The sequence below is a fragment of the Centropristis striata genome, chromosome 5 (genome assembly GCF_030273125.1).
Source record: "Centropristis striata isolate RG_2023a ecotype Rhode Island chromosome 5, C.striata_1.0, whole genome shotgun sequence".
NCBI lineage: Eukaryota > Metazoa > Chordata > Actinopteri > Perciformes > Serranidae > Centropristis > Centropristis striata.
In genome coordinates this window covers 10,725,888-10,744,432 of record NC_081521.1, presented here as the reverse complement: position 1 = coordinate 10,744,432, position 18,545 = coordinate 10,725,888, and the positions used below count along the sequence as shown (strand labels likewise).

Below are 18,545 nucleotides of genomic sequence, written 5' to 3'. Positions count from 1 at the left end.
CGTTGGTTTTTAGTAACTAAATGTCCCATCATCCACGGGGCCAACCAAAGGTCTCATCAGCTTCTTCCTTCATGTTCACTGTGGTTTGTTGTTGTCTGAACTCATCAACGCTAGTTGGTGCTCCAGTATAATCGGTCCACCTGAAACTCATCCAGTGAGAAACGTTCCGCGGTGCAAAAATAAGTGCCATTAAAATGCGTCAATTTTTTTAACGCATTTTAATGTGTCATTTTTGTGTCATTAATTAATCTTAATTAACACGTTAAAGTCCCGGCCCTAATTATTTTTTTTTTAAAGATTATTTTTTTGGGCATTTTACATGCTTTATTGAAAGCGAGAGACAGTTAGTAAGGGGGTGACAGAGGAGAGGACATGCGGTAAAGGGAGCTCAGGCCGGATTCGAACCCGGCTCCACCGCAGCGAGGACTGTCCACTACACTACGGACCACCCCCCGGCCCTAATTATTAGCTCTGTAGTGTTTAGTAGTGTAAGCACATATATTTTGCCATTTATGCCATTGGCATGATTACAAAAAGATCTTCTTCTTCTTGAGCCTGTGTTCAGTAAGCAATGTTGCTTACTGAACACAGGCTCAATGTTGTATGTTTTGCAAAAAGCAAATATAATTTTCAGAGTTATATAGCAAATGCAGCAAAATCAAGGATTATTCAAAATTATGAAGTTTTTGAGAGTTACTCGTATTAATGAGGCACAGCACCCGAAGCTTTAAATAGAAAGTCTGCTGGTGATGTGGGGTTTAGTGATCATTTGGGAGGCAGAGGGATCTGATAAAAATCCAGTAGCATTATGGTTAGGTTAAAAACCAAAAGGATGTCTTGGTCTCTAATTTTAACATACTGTTCCGTGGTGCAAAAATAAGTGCAATTAAAACGCGTCAATTTTTTTAACGCCTTAATTTTTTTAACGCCTTAATTTTTGTGTCATTAATTAATCTTAATTAACACGTTAAAGTCACGGCCCTAGTAATAAGGTTTGCTGAATGCAGCAGAATAAATCGTGACTTTGTAAAAACTTAAAAAAAAAGATTATCTTCAGTCCCAGACTTGATCTGAAAATGTACCAGCCAGTGTACCACAATCCCATATTGCTCTATTATCATATTTTATTTCATATTCAAGCCCTCAAGACATTATCATGTATGAGGTTGGGTGTGAACTGCCTCTGACTTTGCCTGGACCAAAATCCTCATACTGTAATAATAATGAGATGCGTGTGTGTTCATGTAGTGTTATTAAGCTTCACTACCTGTAGTAGCAGCAGCAGCGGTGGTGGTGGTGGTGGTGGTGGCCGGGTCCGGGTACAGAACTGTTGGCAGGCCCACCAGAGCCTCTGTTACATCGTCCAGGTCTCCTGACCCTGACCCGCCAGGCAACAGCTTCTTCTTCTGCTCTCGACTACCGCTGCGGATCATTTCCTCCTCCCGCAGACCCTCCACTGGAAGACAGAAAGTGCAGTTAACCCTTTAGAGCAGCTATTCTCAACCTTGGGGTCGGGACCCCAATTGGGGTCGTGAGATGATTTCTGGGGGTCGCTAAATCATTTTGGAAGTCAGCTCTGTCTCCACTGTGTTAAAGTGTTCATGTGTTAATGTGTTTTAGTCTTTTTGGTCATTTAATGTCTTTTTATAGTCATTTTGTGTGTTTTTTGGTAATTCTGATCATTTTTTGGTAATGTTGTGTCATTTTTTGGTCATTTTGTGTCTTTTTTTGGTAATTTTGTTTCTTTTTTGGGTCATTTTGTGTCTTTTTTTTGTCATTTTGTGTCTTTTTGGTCATTTTGTGTCTTTTGTGGTCAATTTGTGTCTTTTTATACTCATTTTGTGTCTTTTTTTGTCATTTTGTGTCTTTTTTTGTCATTTTGTTTCTTTTTTGGGTCATTTTGTGTCTTTTTGGTCATTTTGTGTCTTTTCTGGTCATTTTGTTTTCCTTTTTTTGGTCATTTCTTTTTTGGGTGATCTGAACTGTGCGTGTGAGATTCTGTTCAGTGAGCGGGGGTCGTGGACAACATGCATGTTAAATTGGGGGTCGCGACTCAAAAAGGTTGAGAACTACTGCTGTGACTTATTCACGCACAGCCGTTCTCAGTTCACTTAGCAATCAGAACAGAGCGCTCCGCCATGTTTCAACTCAGTGAGCTCCGAATCCACTCAATGAAATCTACAATCCTACAATTCTACAATGTCATTTAGCAGATGCTTTTATCCAAAGCGACGTACAAATGAGAGTTAATACAACACAAGCAAGGATGAAGTGAAGAAACATAGCAAGAGTCCATTAGGACACAAGTGCTTTTAGGTTGCGAGAGCAGTGTGTGTGTGTGTGTGTGTGTGTGTGTGTGTTTGTGTGTGTGTGTGTGTGTGTGTGTGTGTGTATATGTATATAGGTGTATAATATATGTGTGTGTATATATATATATATATATATGTATATATATATATATATATATATATAGATAGATATATTTAAATAAAAAAAGAAATACATCATTGTGCAATATTAGTACTTTTACTTTAGTACCTAATACTTATATTTATAATATTTTGATGCTGTGTACATTTACTTCAGGGAAAGATCAGGTACCTTTTCACCTGATGTGTGTGTGTATTAGTCACACAGTAACATAACATTGTCACCATTCTAGAGGTGGAAATAGAGCTGTTTGCTGTATGTGTTACTTCTCTTGCTTAAATCTGGCATCACCAGGTCCTGCTCACAGATCCTTGCCTGGAGTTAAGAGACAAGGTCAGAGCAAATTAAGGGTGAAATTTCCAGTGAAGGAAATAAGCACTAGGCCCAGAGGGGTTAAAGCAAGTGGGAAATACGACGCATCAGGAAGGAATTCCCAGACTGCCATCATTCCAGAGAGACAGCCGGTGTTTCTAAGTTTTCTAAGTTTACATGTTCTCAGACCTGCCTGGGCTCGCTGAAATCGACACAGTAACCTACTATCAGTTGCACGTTCACAAGCCACCACGGGCTACATCCACATCCAATCCACAATGAGCTCGGCTGGGAGAGGATCACTCAGGGTCTAACAATAAAAGAAGAAGTGAAAGGGGCTCACAAATCAGGATGATTCAACAGACAGAAAAAAGCTTTGCTGGGTTTCACTGTCACAGCTGTAGGAAATCACATTTTTGGAGCCAGAGAAATAACCTGAGGGACAAAAAGTGTCCAAAGTTGCTGGCCTATAACTTCAGCTTTTCATGTGTTCCTGGATAACGTATTATAAATGTTTGCTTGTATAATGAGTTTTTGCAGAAAGGAATTTATATACCATTAGCTCAGTCATACAATTGGGTGCATATTTTATTGTTAATTACCATCAGATTATTTATCTAATATAAAATATATAATTTACAGACTTTATAATTTATTTTTATGTGTGTTTTCTTGCAAGATATGCTTGCAGCATGCTTCAGTGGCAGATGTGACTAGGGTTGCAAAATTCTGGGAATTTTTTAAGTTGGAAACTTTCCATGGGAATTAACAGGATTTATACGAATTATGGGCATTTTACTAAATTTGATGATTGAATTGATTGTTCAATAAAATAAATACAACTTGATAAAGTTCTACTTACAAATAAATCTGTTGAAATGTCATGCTTTTTAATTGTATTATTTTGCATGGGTAATGGCAAAACAAAATGTTTATATTTATGTTTGGATATGATACAGTTAATCTAAATCACCCCCAATTCCCAGTTAATTCCCATAATTTTAATTCCCATGGAGAGTTTCTGGAAATTTACCGGACACTGTCCACCCCTTTGCAACCCTAGGTGAGACCCTAGCCTATACATACATCTATCCATTCTCATCCGCTTATCCGGGGGCCGGGTCGCAGGGGCAGCAGGATAAGCAGGGCATTCCAGACGTCCCTCTCCCCAGCCACAACGTCCAGCTCCTCCTGGGGGACCCCGAGGCGTTCCCAGGCCAGGAGAGAGATATAATCCCTCCACAGTGTTCTGGGTCTTCCCCGGGGCCTCATACCAGAACACCTCTAACAGGAGGCTCCCAGGAGGATCCTTACCAGATGCCCAAACCACCTCAGCTGACTCCTTTCAAGGCGAAGGAGCAGCGGCTCTACTCCGAGCTCCCTCCAGATGTCTGAGCTCCTCACCCTATCTCTAAGGCTGAGCCCAGCCACCCTACGGTGGAAGCTCATTTCAGATCCGTGATCTCGTTCTTTTGTTCACTACCCAAAGCTCATGACCATAGGTGAGGGTTGGAACGTAGATGGAGCGGTACATCGAGAGCTTTGCCTTCCGGCTCAGCTCCTTCTTCACCACGACGACCGGTACAACGCCCGCATCACTGCTGACGCCGCACCAAACCGCCTGTCCATCTCACGCTCCGTTCTACCCTCACTGCTGAACAAGACCCCGAGATACTTGAACTCCTTCGCTTGAGGCAGCACGTCAATCCACCCAGAGGGGGCAGTCCACTGTTTTCCAGCAGAGAACCATAGCCTCAGACTTGGAGGTGCTGACTCTCATCCCAACCGCTTCGCACTCGGCTGCAAACCGCCCCAATGAGTGCTGGAGATCCCGGTCTGATGAAGCCAAAAGAACCACATCATCTGCAAAAAGCAGAGGTCACCAAACTGAAACCCTGGCCTAATGCTCCAAAATGTCCAAATATTGGAACCTTTGTCTCCTTAGAAATGACCAGTAAAGTCAACTTAAAGACACACTGTTCTCCTCTCTGTACACAGTCACACGCTGTGGGTAGAAAGCCTTTACTGGCTGTATAATTTTGCTGGTGAGGCTTCCTTTGAGAGACACAGAGGAACAAGTGTTGGTGGGCAGATTTACAACCCAGGAACACACTGAACTCAAGTAAGTAGACTCTGTAACTTCAAACAGAACCCATGTTCAGCCTGTAATCCAGCTAGAGTAGTATTTACACCCACGCACTGTGTGTACGTGGTCTGATGGGGTGGGGACTTGAACGAACCACTGCACACTCCATGAAAGTGTAAGAATGTCAAACATGTACCACTTCCTATAATATCAGTCTGCTGTGTTATCTCACAGTACAAAAGTCAACAGGATTTCTTTTCATCTCAATGCTGGTCGGTGTTATACATCACATCCTGCCTGTGGATCCTCCCCACAAAGAACTGTAGCTTGTTTTGTGAATTCCAGTAAATCAGAATTAAAATTTATGGATTGCAGATTAACAAAATCCAATGCCTCATGATATCAGATGGCCTATATAGATATGCAGTCATGTTCATGTTCATGCTCGCTTGCTCACACACAAACACAAGCAAACCGACCTCATGTCTCTTTATCACTCCACAGCCTGCGTCTGTTTCTTTACAGTGTTTCTCCTGTCCGACTATATCTGTGCCAAGCTCTCCTGCTCATTGCACAACCAGCTTCTTAGATTTATTTTACTATAAAATACATAAATTGTTAATACTATTTCAGGGCTAGTTTTCATCTTATACATCTCAACAGTATATTATATCTTTATTATTTACCAGCATTGGAAGACATATCTTGCTTATTTTTCTTACTATTGTTCCAAAAACATAATTTTTAATGATGTGATAAGCATTTTAAGCATTGGCAAGTAATTAATATGCACAATGGACTGTTCAAGCTCAAGGTAAAGTACAGCCACCAAAACATTTGCCATCATTATTACAGTAAAGACAGACTTATGTTCCTTTTCATTTCAATGCTAAATCTTAGGGCTGGGTAATTAATCCAGTTTAATTTTTTCCATAAAATTATTGAAGAAAAATCAAGTTCAAACAATGGCTGAAAATGTATATAAAAACAAAGTGCAATGATAAAAGCAATAGACAAGATATTAAATGTTCAAACAGAAACTTTATATATATACATTTAGAATTTGGTGCATTCTGTTTTTATTTGCATTTTGCATTGCATCCTACAGTTTTTGGACTCTGGGTTGAATGTTGAATATATTTGAACAAAAATATTGAATATATGTCTAGTCATTTTCAGTAGGTTGTAGAAGTGCAGTACTATCTATTTAGGTTTATTTATGTTACTATTTTAATATATTAAATATATGTTTTTAGTAGGCTGTGGAAGTGCATGTTTGTATTTTGACTGAATTTATTTTTATTAATTGTTTTTTATTATCTAATTAAATGTAAGATAATAGATAAGATAGATATAACTTTATATGATAAATTGGATAATATAAGAAAAAACAATGACAACAACGAATATGTTATTATTCTTACATGTATTTAGTTGAATTATATTCATAGTTTAAGAAAGAACACCTTTTTTTTAAGTTCAATGATTGCATGACGTCTTCTGTCAATAAATAGTTGTGTTAAATAATCTTGATCTCAATATTTACCAAAATAGGCACGATTATTATTTTTGTCATAACCCAGCAGCCCTTCTTCATCTGGATAATACATTTTCTTTTGGCACACACATTTGTTCCTCCTCTCCTCTCAGCCAACCTTTCTGATTCCTCCCCTCCACCTCTCTGTGTTTCTTACTGGTGAATCGTCGCTTGGCAAGAAGTTTCTCTGTCGTCCCGTTGAGGACGAGGACTTGCAGGGCGTATTCCTGACTGCCGTCCAGTCCTGCCACTGTTGCACGGCCCCTGGTGGTGGTCAGCATCAGCTCTGGCTGTGGCACCTCTGGAAAAGACGAGCGTTTTGGTTGAAAAATTACATTAGGGATTACGTGGAAAGGGAAAGTCAGAGCTCCTCACATCACATCAGGTCATTTTGTGCTGCGAAAGTATTAGGAATAAACAAATTAAAGTCTGTATTTCAGTTTTGAGTGGAGTTGATTTAACTTGCTATTACTATGAATATTTGTTAGGAACTTGCCTTGAAGATCTCACAATGCAGAACAGACAGGATGACAATCAACACAGCATAATAGCAAACTCAGAATCATTTAAAAGATACAATAAACAACCTATGAAGCTCTAATGGTTTACAACTCAAGACTCAGATGGCCTAAACATATGACCCTTCAGAGACCTGTGGGACTGACTGCCATTCCTGTCTTCCGGAGGCTGTTGCAGGCTGTGATTTAAAGGTAAAGTGAGTGAGACATTGGTATCATGTAAAACTAGATGACTTAAAGCATCCATCTAATTATCACATTGAGAAGGGTGCTCACTCCAAAGCCTACATTTTCAAAGGGGTCCCTTGACCTCTGACCTTAAAATATCTGAATGAAAAGGGGTGCTTTGGGTACTTCCGTTTACAGACATGCCCATTGGTAATCCCATGCAGTCTTGGGGCAAAAAACATAATAAATGTGTTGTTTCAAAATTGAGTATTTCTTGGTGGCCCTGAGAGCTCACAGCGCTGCAACTTAAGAACACTTGCAAATACACAAAACACAAGCCAACTGAGAAAACATCTTCATCAATTTGACAACACAAGTGCAGCATTTAGAAAACTCTGCAAAGACCACAACACAACAGAAGTGTTTCCAGAGGACACTTAAAATTGATGCACACGTCTGGACAAGCATGTCATATCATGTTATTTCATGATAATTATATTTCCATGTTATAGCATGATATATAGTTTTAGAGCGCTAGCCCGTATCAATCACATTGCAGTTAAACAAATTTTAAAAAATGAATGATACATGTTTTAGTTGGTCTACCTCAACGGCACTGAGATGGTCTTGGTCATGCTTGCCCGCTAACGCTACCATTCTATCGATCATCGGCTAACGTTAGCATGTCCTGATGTGTGCATCACTTTTAAGTGTCCACTGGAAACACTTCTGTTGTGTTGTGGTCTTTGCAGCGCTTTTTCTAAATGCTGCGCTTGTGTTGTCAAATTGATGAAGATGTTTTCTCAATTTGCTTTGTGTTTTGTGTATTTGTTTTCTTAAGTTGCAGTTTCTGTGAGCTCTCAGGGTCACCGTAAATTTCTGCATGTTGCTGCATTCTGGAATCCCTGAACAGATTTTGGGCATTTAGATGATGTATGGCTTTCCTGTGTTAAGGACAATAAGGCGTCTCCAACTTCAGGTTGGAGGTACCTTATAATTGACAGGTTGCATGCACTATGTTAAAAATGCCGGCTGTTCCTTTTGAATAACCATTGCCCCTTGCTATCCAAGCTAATGCTAGCTAGCACTAGCATTAGCTGATGACTGAGTGACATTCCAGCTCTCGATCTATTCTGTCCATGTACTGGTTGCAAAAAAACTATATGGCGACATATATGGCCAATATGTCCACAAACTACTTTTACTATGTCCAATGTCTTGACACAGTCTATGGTAAAACAGGATCATAGCTTCTAATAAAATCTCTCATTTTTAAATCTCTGACCTTTTAAGTTTTATAAAATTTGCTTCCTCTTTTTTTGTACTACAGAGGATATTAAAACGTTGGCATATTTTATTAGTTTGCTAGCAATTTCAAGGTAGTTAACCAAATTTCCCTCTCCTAAAGTCTAATCTCTATTTTTTTCCAATAATATGCTGAGGGCTAACATTGACGCACCAGCTTACAAGATCAGACACCTCGCTCCTACATGCTGATTCAGCTGAACCTGTTACTATCCCAACCACTGTAGCATCATCAGCACATTTAAAGGTTTCAACTGAGTCAGCATATGTAGACCAATCATTCAAGGAATAAAGCAGTGGAAAAAGGCAGCAATCCTGGCCAACACGTTTATTTTAAGTGGCAGATGGAGTGTTTAAACACTTGCTTTCATTCCTGCATATTCCCACATAATTCTATCCTTTAACCTTTTCCATTTTAATGTCTGTAGCTACATTCCCTGAATTTCTAAATGTTCTATAATAGGATAATTAACAGAACACAACCGTTTTCATCAATCATCAAATTATATTCAAATGCTCAACTTACAATGCAATTCTATTATAACACAATAGCATACTAAGAAACAAAGTAGCCATGTCCCTCCCTCTCTAATTGTTATTGTAATTGTAATTTTATTTATTTCAAGACAGGGACAGTGCACAATAAGACAATCTTGTGCAACAAGAGAATATGCATTGTGCTAGCAGGTTCTAGCAGATTGCTATTTTCCACCTGTAGTCCCTGGGCAGGAAAAGTACATAGAAAATTAGTATAGAAAAAGAAAATGATTAATTAAAATTACAGAACAAGGCAAAAAGACAATATATAAAATAGATAAATAGATACATTGAAGCAAGATTCAACAGGACAGGACAGGCTGCCCCCCAACACACACACACACACACACACACACACACACACAATTCATAAATGTGTCCACTCTTGTCTTGACAGTAGCCAACGCTTAGCAAGATATGAGAAGACATGGGGACTTGATGACTTCCCAAATACAGTTTTGCGTAGGGTACACTACGCTCACCCCTTGTAACAGATCTTGTTGTTCTTGTTGACCTCTCAGAACACAATATATATTTTTTCAAAGGTGCTGAAAGGAGCAAAATAAGCAGACATTTGAGTGCTTTATCAGATTCTTAAAGTTTAAAATTTCATATTCATTGAGTATATGACAGTGATGGTAGCGCCGTGGCTTTTTATCATGGATTTTGAGGGCACTTTTGTATAGTGATTCAAGTGGTTTTAAAACCGTTTTGTTTGACTGAGACCAACTTGTAATACAATATAAAAAATGTGATATAATCATAGCATTCAGATACATACTGGAAGCCTCAACTGTGAGTGAATTCCTTATGTATCTGAAGTTAGCTAGGTTAGATTTCTTTCTTTTCTCATGTTTCTTAGTTATTTAACAAGACTTTTAAAGCTAAGAGTTGGGTCAAGGGTAACATCCAAGTACTTGAATTTATCCACATTGTTAATTGCCCATTTAAACGTCGGGGCATTCTTTCTTTCTCAGACTACTGGCCTTGAATGTCTGTGTTGGATACGCTCCTGCAAACAATGGCCCCCAAGAGTTTAAGTTGTAAATGTCTGACATTTTTCATCAACTCATGATATTAATGCTCTTCCTTCTCCATCTGGTCCTCAACAACCTTGTCCTTTCTCTACAAATGATACACCGCTTTCTCTTCTGTCCTTCATCACAGATGTATGTTGCATCTTTTTAATGCATTCTCCAGGATTGTGCTGCCTTTCCCTTTTTAATCTAATCTACACCACCTTTTCATCCTTTAACAGACCCTGCACCTACTGTCTAGTGGACTGAATTCTTCTTCTAAGCCCTCCTCTGTCTCTCTTCCAGACGTGCCTGGGCCTAGCTAACAGTGTGGAATGGGAGATAAGAGGGTAACAGAGAGACAACAATGTTGTCGGAGAAGTTAGAGAGGCAGGAAGAATCACAGGTGTGAAAGAGGTGGTGAGAAAAGGGAGCTGCATTCTTATCTAAACTATCACCTGTGAAGCCAGAGAGCTGGAATCAAGGAAAAGTGCTGCTCTAAAAAGACTATGATACAGTACATATATACAGTACTTACATGATTCATACAACATATCATTTCATTCATTCATTCATTATCCTTCACAGGGGGCTGGAGCCTATCCCAGCTGACATTGGGCGAGAGGCAGGATACACCCTGGACTGATCTCCAGACTATCACGCTCTCATTCACTCCTATGGACAATTTAGAGTCACCAATTAAACCTAAGTGCATGTTTTTGGACTGTGGGAGGAAGCGGGAGTACCTGGAGAGAACCCACGCTGACTGGGGGAGAACATGCAAACTGTAATGATCGCCTTTTGAGTACTGTCACTTTAAATGATTTTTGTTTCTTTAGGTTACCACGGTAACGAAAGGTCAGAGTTGAGGCTGATTGTACTTTTTGCCGGGCTAGACAGAACTCCTCCGTAACCATGTTTTCGTTGTTTTTCTTTTTTCTAATTTCTTTTTTATTCATTTAAACAAAACATGACATAAATCACCAAAGGACAAACACAGTAAAAAAAAAAATGAAAAGGAAGAAGAACAACAAAATCACAAAACCAACCTAAATAGCCTAAAAAAATAAATATTTAAGTTGTTTTTCTTTGTTTTACCTTTAAGTCTGGCATATAAATGGTGTTTGAGCTTCCCCTGCATAAAATAAACGTGCAGTATGACACTAAAGAAGTTTTCTGTTCTTATAACAACATTTCTGATCACACAGAAGAGCCGCTAACCACTATCTCCTCTGTAAAATGTAAAAAATTAAGGTATATTTTAAAATGTTAATAATAATAATTGTTAATAATTGTCATTATTCTCTTCCTGCAAACACGTCATGAAGCATTACACCTGATGTGTCAATGAAATGTTGGTACTATGCACCAGGGGCAGAGCTGTTGATGATAGGAGCCATGATTCCACAAGCAGGAAATCCACGGCTGTGTCCATAATCACTTCTTCATTCACTATTTCCTACAAGCCCAGAAAAGGAACACTAGTTTCCCAGCGGCCACTCATTCCCCTAATGGAAACATGGCTAAATAGTAGGGGTGTGATGAGATCTCACAAGATTAAATTTGACGATATTTCTCGCCACGCTAAAAGTCAGTCTCGCGAGATTTGTGAGTTATCCAAACTTCTATTTATGACCTGTGGGGGCAGTAAAATGAAAAGAAGAAGAGGAGGAGAAGGAGAGGAAGCAGCAAGCAGCCAGAATGACGTCGCAGAGGCTGGCGGCTCGTTAAGAAGAGTAAGAACGAATCGAAGTGACACAGTCCTGCTAACAGGCTAACAGTTAGCGCTGTAGCAGACAGTACAGTGTGTATGTGCTAACAGGCTAACAGTTAGCGCTGTAGCAGACAGTACAGTGTGTATGTGCTAACAGGCTAACAGTTAGCTCTGTAGCAGTACAGTGTGTATGTGCTAACAGGCTAACAGTTAGCTCTGTAGCAGTACAGTGTGTATGTGCTGCTGCTGCAGGAGGTGTTCACTTAACGATCTCTGTTTGTTTACAACAAGCACCGGACACTGTGCACAGTTAGTGATGCTGGTTAATTCAAGATCACTATGTTTATGATAATTAGCCATGCTGCTTTGTTTTGATCAGCTGCTGATGTTGTGCAGTTAGCGACGGCGGCCACAGTCCGTGTGTATGTGATCACGGCAAAAACTGTCGCTAAGCGATTACGCGGCGATCGAAAACCATAAGTCACCTCCGGAGTCTCATTAATCCCTCTGGGTTTTTTTATTTCTTATTTATCTTATTTAAACTTTTGCAAATTTTAGTTTTAGTTTCAATTTGTGGAGAATAAAGAAGAAGTTTATTAAAAGCTCATGCTTACATCATGCATGTAAAGAGTTAGAATAAAACATTTAAAAATGCATGTGCAACTCGGTTAAATAAAAGTCTGTTGGTCCAGTCAGATATTGTGTCATTGTAGTTCTCTTAAATTCTCGTCTCGTCTCGTGAGCTGAGAGTATCGTCACACCCCTACTAAATATTATTATCTTCCACACGGCCAGGAGAGTCTCACCTGAGATGGGTCTCACTCGGACCTTGTAGCCCTGAACGGGCCCGTCAGCCTCCTTCCATTTCATCTGCAGTCTGTCCTCAGACAGGACCGTCAGCTTAAGACGACCTGGAAGTTCACAGAGACAAAAAAAGGAAGAAAACAAAAAGTAAATTCAGGTTTTATAATGTATGTGTGCATGACAGTTGCAGGCTTTTTCAAAGATCAAAGAAACAAGTTGTGAAATTCCCGTTCTAACCCCTCTCACTTCCTTCTCCCCAAATCAAATCTGTTTCTTGTTTCGACTTCATCTACATAATTTCCAGCAGGGGTTTCCCAACAAGCAGTGTCTTTCATGTTCTATCCTCCCGCCCTCCATCCATCCCTCTCTCCAGCTGCCACTTCATCCATCAAAGCATGCCCTGTCCTCCCGTCTGGTATAGAAACAGGAACAGGACGCTGGTTGGGGACTGGAGGGTCAGAGGTTATGTCAGAGGACCAGCACAGAGTTACAGTGTGTCAGGGTTTTGTACGTACTTGGTGGCAGGGTAATGGATGGAGAGGAAGATGAGGGGGGAGGGGAAAACGGAAGCAAAGAAGACAGAGGAGCGTAGACATGAACAGCAAAAAGAGAAGAACTGTGTCTTCATCGTTACTGCCGACGAATGACCCTCAGCACTCAACAGATTCTTTTCTGCCGAACATGTATGCATGTGTGTATGTGTATAACTGTGTGTGTGTGGGTAGGAAATGTATTTTGGGTCAGGGGCCTCTGGAGGGTCCTCATCTTCTTGGGTGCCTGGCAGAAGATCAGATAGGGTCTGATGGGGATTTAGAGAGACTGGGGTCAAGGTCTAACAGACCCACTAACAACAACAACTTCTCCACAAAGGCGGGCAAATATGCAGACAAGCAGAGTGGCTGTTCTGTACTCCCTGATGTGTGGGATAAGAACAGCTGGTTGTGGCCATCATTCTTTAGTTCAGCAATGTAATAATACGCCCTTTGAGTCTCGCTAATTGTTTCTTTTTTGTATCCATGGGATAAATATACTGTAATTGCACAATACTAAAGAGCGGGTTACAAATTGTGTTGTTCTCATACGCCAGAAGTAGAAAATATACACTACCGGTCAAAAGTTTTAGAACACCCCAATTTTTCCATTTTTTTATTGAAATTCAAGCAGTTCAAGTCAAATGAACAGCTTGAAAGGGTACGAAGGTAAGTGGTGAACTGCCAGAGGTAAATAAAAAAAGGTAAGCTTAACCAAAACTGAAAAATAATGTACATTTCAGAATTATACAAGTAGGCCTTTTTCAGGGAACAAGAAATGGGTTAACAACTTAACTCTATGGAGTCTTGGGCTATTTTGTCCATTTTTGAATTCTCTTCATGTCTTTTTTTGGTAATTTTGTGTCTTTTTTTAGTCATTTTGAGTCTTTTTTGTCATTTTGTGTCTTTTTTTGGTCATTTTGTGTCTTTTTTTGTCATTTTGTGTCTTTTTTTTTGTCATTTTGTGTCTTTTTTTAGTCTTTTAGTCCAACATAAAATATGATTTTGAATCTTTTTTTTAACTTTCAAAACACTATCATGCTCAATCAAGAATTTTAAATGTTGCAAATGTGCATTAATGTCAGAGTACACTGAGACATTAAACTGCATAATTTTCAATTAAATTCTGGAAAAGTTGGTGTGTTCTAAAACTTTTGACCAGTAGTGTATTTTAAGAATTAGCATGTTAATTAAATAGGAATGATTATGATACAAAATCACATCTTCATGCTAATGAAATGTTATTGAAGTAGTACAGCTTGTGTGTCACTATGAATGTTTAAGTAGTTTGTTTGTATCTATATCTATCTAATGAACTCTTGGTAAATCCATCTAACTCTGAGGGTTACTCATCGAGTATTTCAAGTCAGACTCAGCAAACTCTCTTAATTGTACAAAGCTGTTAAATTACTTGCAAATTGCTTGTTTCATCCTAGGGCTGGGCGATATGGACCAAAAGTCATATCCGGATATATTTAGGCTGAATATCGATATACGATATATATCCTGATATTTTTATCACAAAGTGAGAGCAAATGTTCAATCAAAGTCAAAGCCAAATATGACATGTCACAAGTAGTTTTATTGAAACCGTTTATTTAGGTGAACATAAATACTGTATAACAACAGGAGTACCTTTTTAAAAAAAATCAAAGCTCCATAGAGTGCACATTTAAATAAAAAAATATCTTAAATAAAAGCCGCAGCTTGCCTGGATCAAGGATCACAGTGCAAATTTGAACTATATCGATATATGCGATATGGTCTAATTCCATATCACATTTAAAAATATATCGATATATCTTTAATATCGATATATTGCCCAGCCCTATTTAAGCCTAAAAAATGCGATCTGTATATTAGGATGTGTGCACATTTGTGAGATTGGATCATGACAAAAATCTACCTATAATAGCCATAAACATGTCTCTTACGTTCTCTTGTGGACATTTTAATTCACATAAATGTTATGAAAGAATAAAAAGCTACATTTCACACTCAAGACCTGCTGTGGGAAAACAGCAGACAAAAAGATAACAGTGTCAGTGGTGAAGTAGTAAAAGGTCAGGGGAAAAGTACAGCTGCTAACAACGTGTCTTTGGAGCAGAGCTGTACTTTGACATAGAGACAATGGTTTGACATAAAGTTAGAGGTCAAAGCCTGTCTCTCTAAAGCAATGTGGTCCATGACTAATATGAGGGATGTTGAGAATGTGAAAGTCACAGAGATAATATATATATTTTCCAAGAAGCTACTAAAACCTATGAATTGCTGTGCAGAAAACTCCAGCTTCATGGCAAACTATTACAAGCAGCTGTAAACAGCATAATAAATGAAACAGCCAACATACTGTATAAAATATTACTGTGAAAAATACACTGTAGAAAACAAAGAAAATAAAGCTACATGGTTACTTTACTATTTACACATCTATTCTCACAATTAGTTAATAGGATTGCATAACATTGTGTTTGCTAATGCTACTGGCTATGGTAAAATAACTTGTCTTTTGGAACTCAGCTAACAGCTAGCTTACTAGTTAGCATCTCAGTCACTCAGTATCCCTTAACAATATATGGCTATGGCTACTTTCTCTTTTTTTCTATGAATAATACAGTAGCTTATACCATAAAGAACAAAAATACCATTGAGCTTCATGTCAGTGTTACCATTTTAGCAACGATCATGTTAGCCAAATGTAGCTAGTAGCTAAAGTAATTACCACCAATCTCGTGTTATCGTGAGTTTTTGTGGAAGAATTTGATTTGCTTTTTCATTCCACCACACATCAAAAGTCAACAATTAGGTGAACAACAGCATTATTGGAGACAATTTGGGCAGATTAGTGTGTGTGTGTGTGTGTGTGTGTGTGTGTGTGTGTGTGTTGGGGTGGGGGGTGGGGGGCAGTTAACTTTAGCTAACTGCGGCTCGTTAAGAGTAAGAAGGAGTCGCTGGATTTGTCTCCAGTCACTTTCTTGAAAAATAGTAATGACTTTGGTCTAAAACACGCTCACCGATGAGTCTTCTTCTTCTTCTTCTCCGGCAGGCTATATGCTATCCACCGTAATGCTGCCCTCTCCGGTCATATCCAGATCTAACTAACTAAGGGTTTTGGTGGGTTTTTTTTCTTTTTTTTAAACATGATTAAAATAAATTAAAAAAAAACACTGGCACCATGCCGGAGGTCTTCAAGCCCTGCAATTATATTAAATTATGGTCATAGAAAGCACTCTACCTTGGCCATGGACCCCTGAGGACAGCAGCAGGAACACACTGAGCAGGAAACACTTCATTAGCCAGGAAGATGGTGATGATGATGATGATGATGATGATGGTGATGATGAAGCAAAGAGGCGAGGGGGCATGAGTGGAGCCTAGAAACACAGAAAATAAATCTTTGAATATTTCATTTACTACATTTATATTTAGCACCTTGTAACTTCTGTCAATCGACAAAAAACAACAACCACAGGCAACAGTTATTTTTTTATTGAAGTAGTTCTTAAAACAAAAGGAATGCAAAAATTCATTTAATCAAACATACTGATTATTGTGAACAAATTGCTGCTCTTTTCCCCCTTTACATGACAACAAACTCAGTATCTCTGGGTTTGTTACTGGGCAGACTAAAGGAGGATCTGAATAGGTCTCCTTGCAGCATCGTTCACTATATTCTTACGATGGAGAAAGCACTCAGCAGATTAACCGGTCATGGAAATAGAATATTCTGACATTCTGCAAAAAAATAAAATAAATCACTGGCTTCTGAATGGGTTTCATACCACCATACGAGGTGGCAAATAAAATGTTTCGCAAAATTTTTTTTTTTTTTTACCTGGCACAAAAAAAACAACCTAAAGAGTCACTCTTTCCCATGGGAACTCTTTTATGACTGAGTCAGACTACAGGTGCTTCAGTTCTTGTCCCCCATTACAGACCTTAAACTTCACACAGCTAATGACACACACAATGCTGTATCATTAACAAACACGCAGCACTTTAAGAGGCCATAAAACTAAAACGCCTCTGTCTGAGACAGCCAACAGTACACACAACGTACACTACATACCTCCAACTAATTCAGGATCTTTTGACTGCACAAAGTACACAGTTAAAATGTTTGATGTTTATTCTCACATGACGAAAGATTATTTGCAATCTTAGCATTTTATAAGGTATATTAACAGTTGATTAGAACCAATGTTTCCATTCTGCTACAATACATCTGTAGCCTATTCTGACATCATGGCTGGCTGGGGCTGGGCAATATGGCTAAAAGCTTCTATCCACATATATTATATTATCTATTTCATATATCGATTACAATACATATATAACAATAAATACATAGTCTATATGAACTAACCACAATGGTAAAGCCTATTTTTAGATATTTCATACTGCATGTTTGCAAAACAATGCCTCTATGGTTTGCTCCAGTTTCTCCATGTGCAAGGTTGAGAACAAAAAGCATTATTCAAGTTACGTAAATAATGCTTTAACATGTTTTTTTCTGACATTGTAATAGAAATAATATTGACAAATAATAATAATAATAATAATAATACATTTTATTTATGGAGCGCTTTACAAGGTACTCAAAGACGCTTTACAGTTAAAACACAGTGAAAATGCAGTTACAAATAAAAACAAACAATTGAGTTCAATATCACTGGTCATACATTAAAAGCAGTTCTAGACAGGTGGGTTTAGACAAGTTTTTTGAATGAAATAAATACAATAACACATTTTTATATTATTTTTAGGAGATATATCATCATATCGCCCAGCCCTATGACTAGGTATCATTTGCATTTGGTGGGTCTTTAATAAAAGGGTTAAATGACCTCAGCTCATTTTTATATTTCAAAGGCCTGACTGCAACAGAATCAAGCCAAATGTACTGGATCATTTTAAAATACACTGGAAAACTGTAGGAAAATTATTTTAAGTTGTGTGGGCTGATGCCCTTTAGAAAACAAGGGGGAAAACTCTGACATTTGTTCATTGTGAATAAGAACATTGTTCAACCAAATGCAAGCTGAACAAAGCTACAATTAAATGTGGTGGCTGAGCTGTTATACTGGAGTTCAGTAGTGTAGGGCTGGGCGATATATCGATATATTTTTAAATGTAGAGCATATCATATTTGCTCCAGGCAAGCTGAAGCTTTTATTTAAGATATTTTTATTTAAATGTACACTTTATGTAGCTTTGATTTAAAAAAAAAAGGTTTCCCTGTTGTTATACAATATTTTTGTTCACTTAAATAAACGGTTTCAATAAAACTACTTGTGACATGTAATGTTTGACTTTAACTTTGACTGAACATTTGCTCTCACTTTGCGATTAAAATATTGGGATATATATCGTATATCGATATTCAGCCTAAATATATCGGGATATGACGTTTGGTCCATATCACCCAGCCCTACACAAGTGTTTAGAAAAAGATTTATTGTCCAGATTTAGGTGGAGTGGGGGTTCAGTATGAAAATAGTAAAGGAAGAAGCAAGGAGAGGTAAGGAAATCTCCAAATAGGGCTGGAAAATATGGTCAAAATCTTCTATCCTGAAATAGCTTATTTC

At 38.4% G+C, this 18,545-nt stretch overlaps 1 protein-coding gene across 1 annotated transcript in view; it reads right to left on the bottom strand.

The window, feature by feature from the left end:
* LOC131971363 (collagen alpha-1(XX) chain) overlaps nt 1-18,545 on the bottom strand; it is an 81,974-nt gene that overhangs the window by 56,793 nt on the left and 6,636 nt on the right. The window contains exons 2-5 of the mRNA XM_059332784.1: nt 16,193-16,331; nt 12,430-12,534; nt 6,523-6,666; nt 1,268-1,456 (exon numbers count right to left, since the gene is read on the bottom strand). Coding sequence (XP_059188767.1) covers nt 1,268-1,456; nt 6,523-6,666; nt 12,430-12,534; nt 16,193-16,322 — 568 coding nt within the window. The 5' untranslated portion in view covers nt 16,323-16,331. The remainder of the gene's footprint in view (nt 1-1,267; nt 1,457-6,522; nt 6,667-12,429; nt 12,535-16,192; nt 16,332-18,545) is intronic.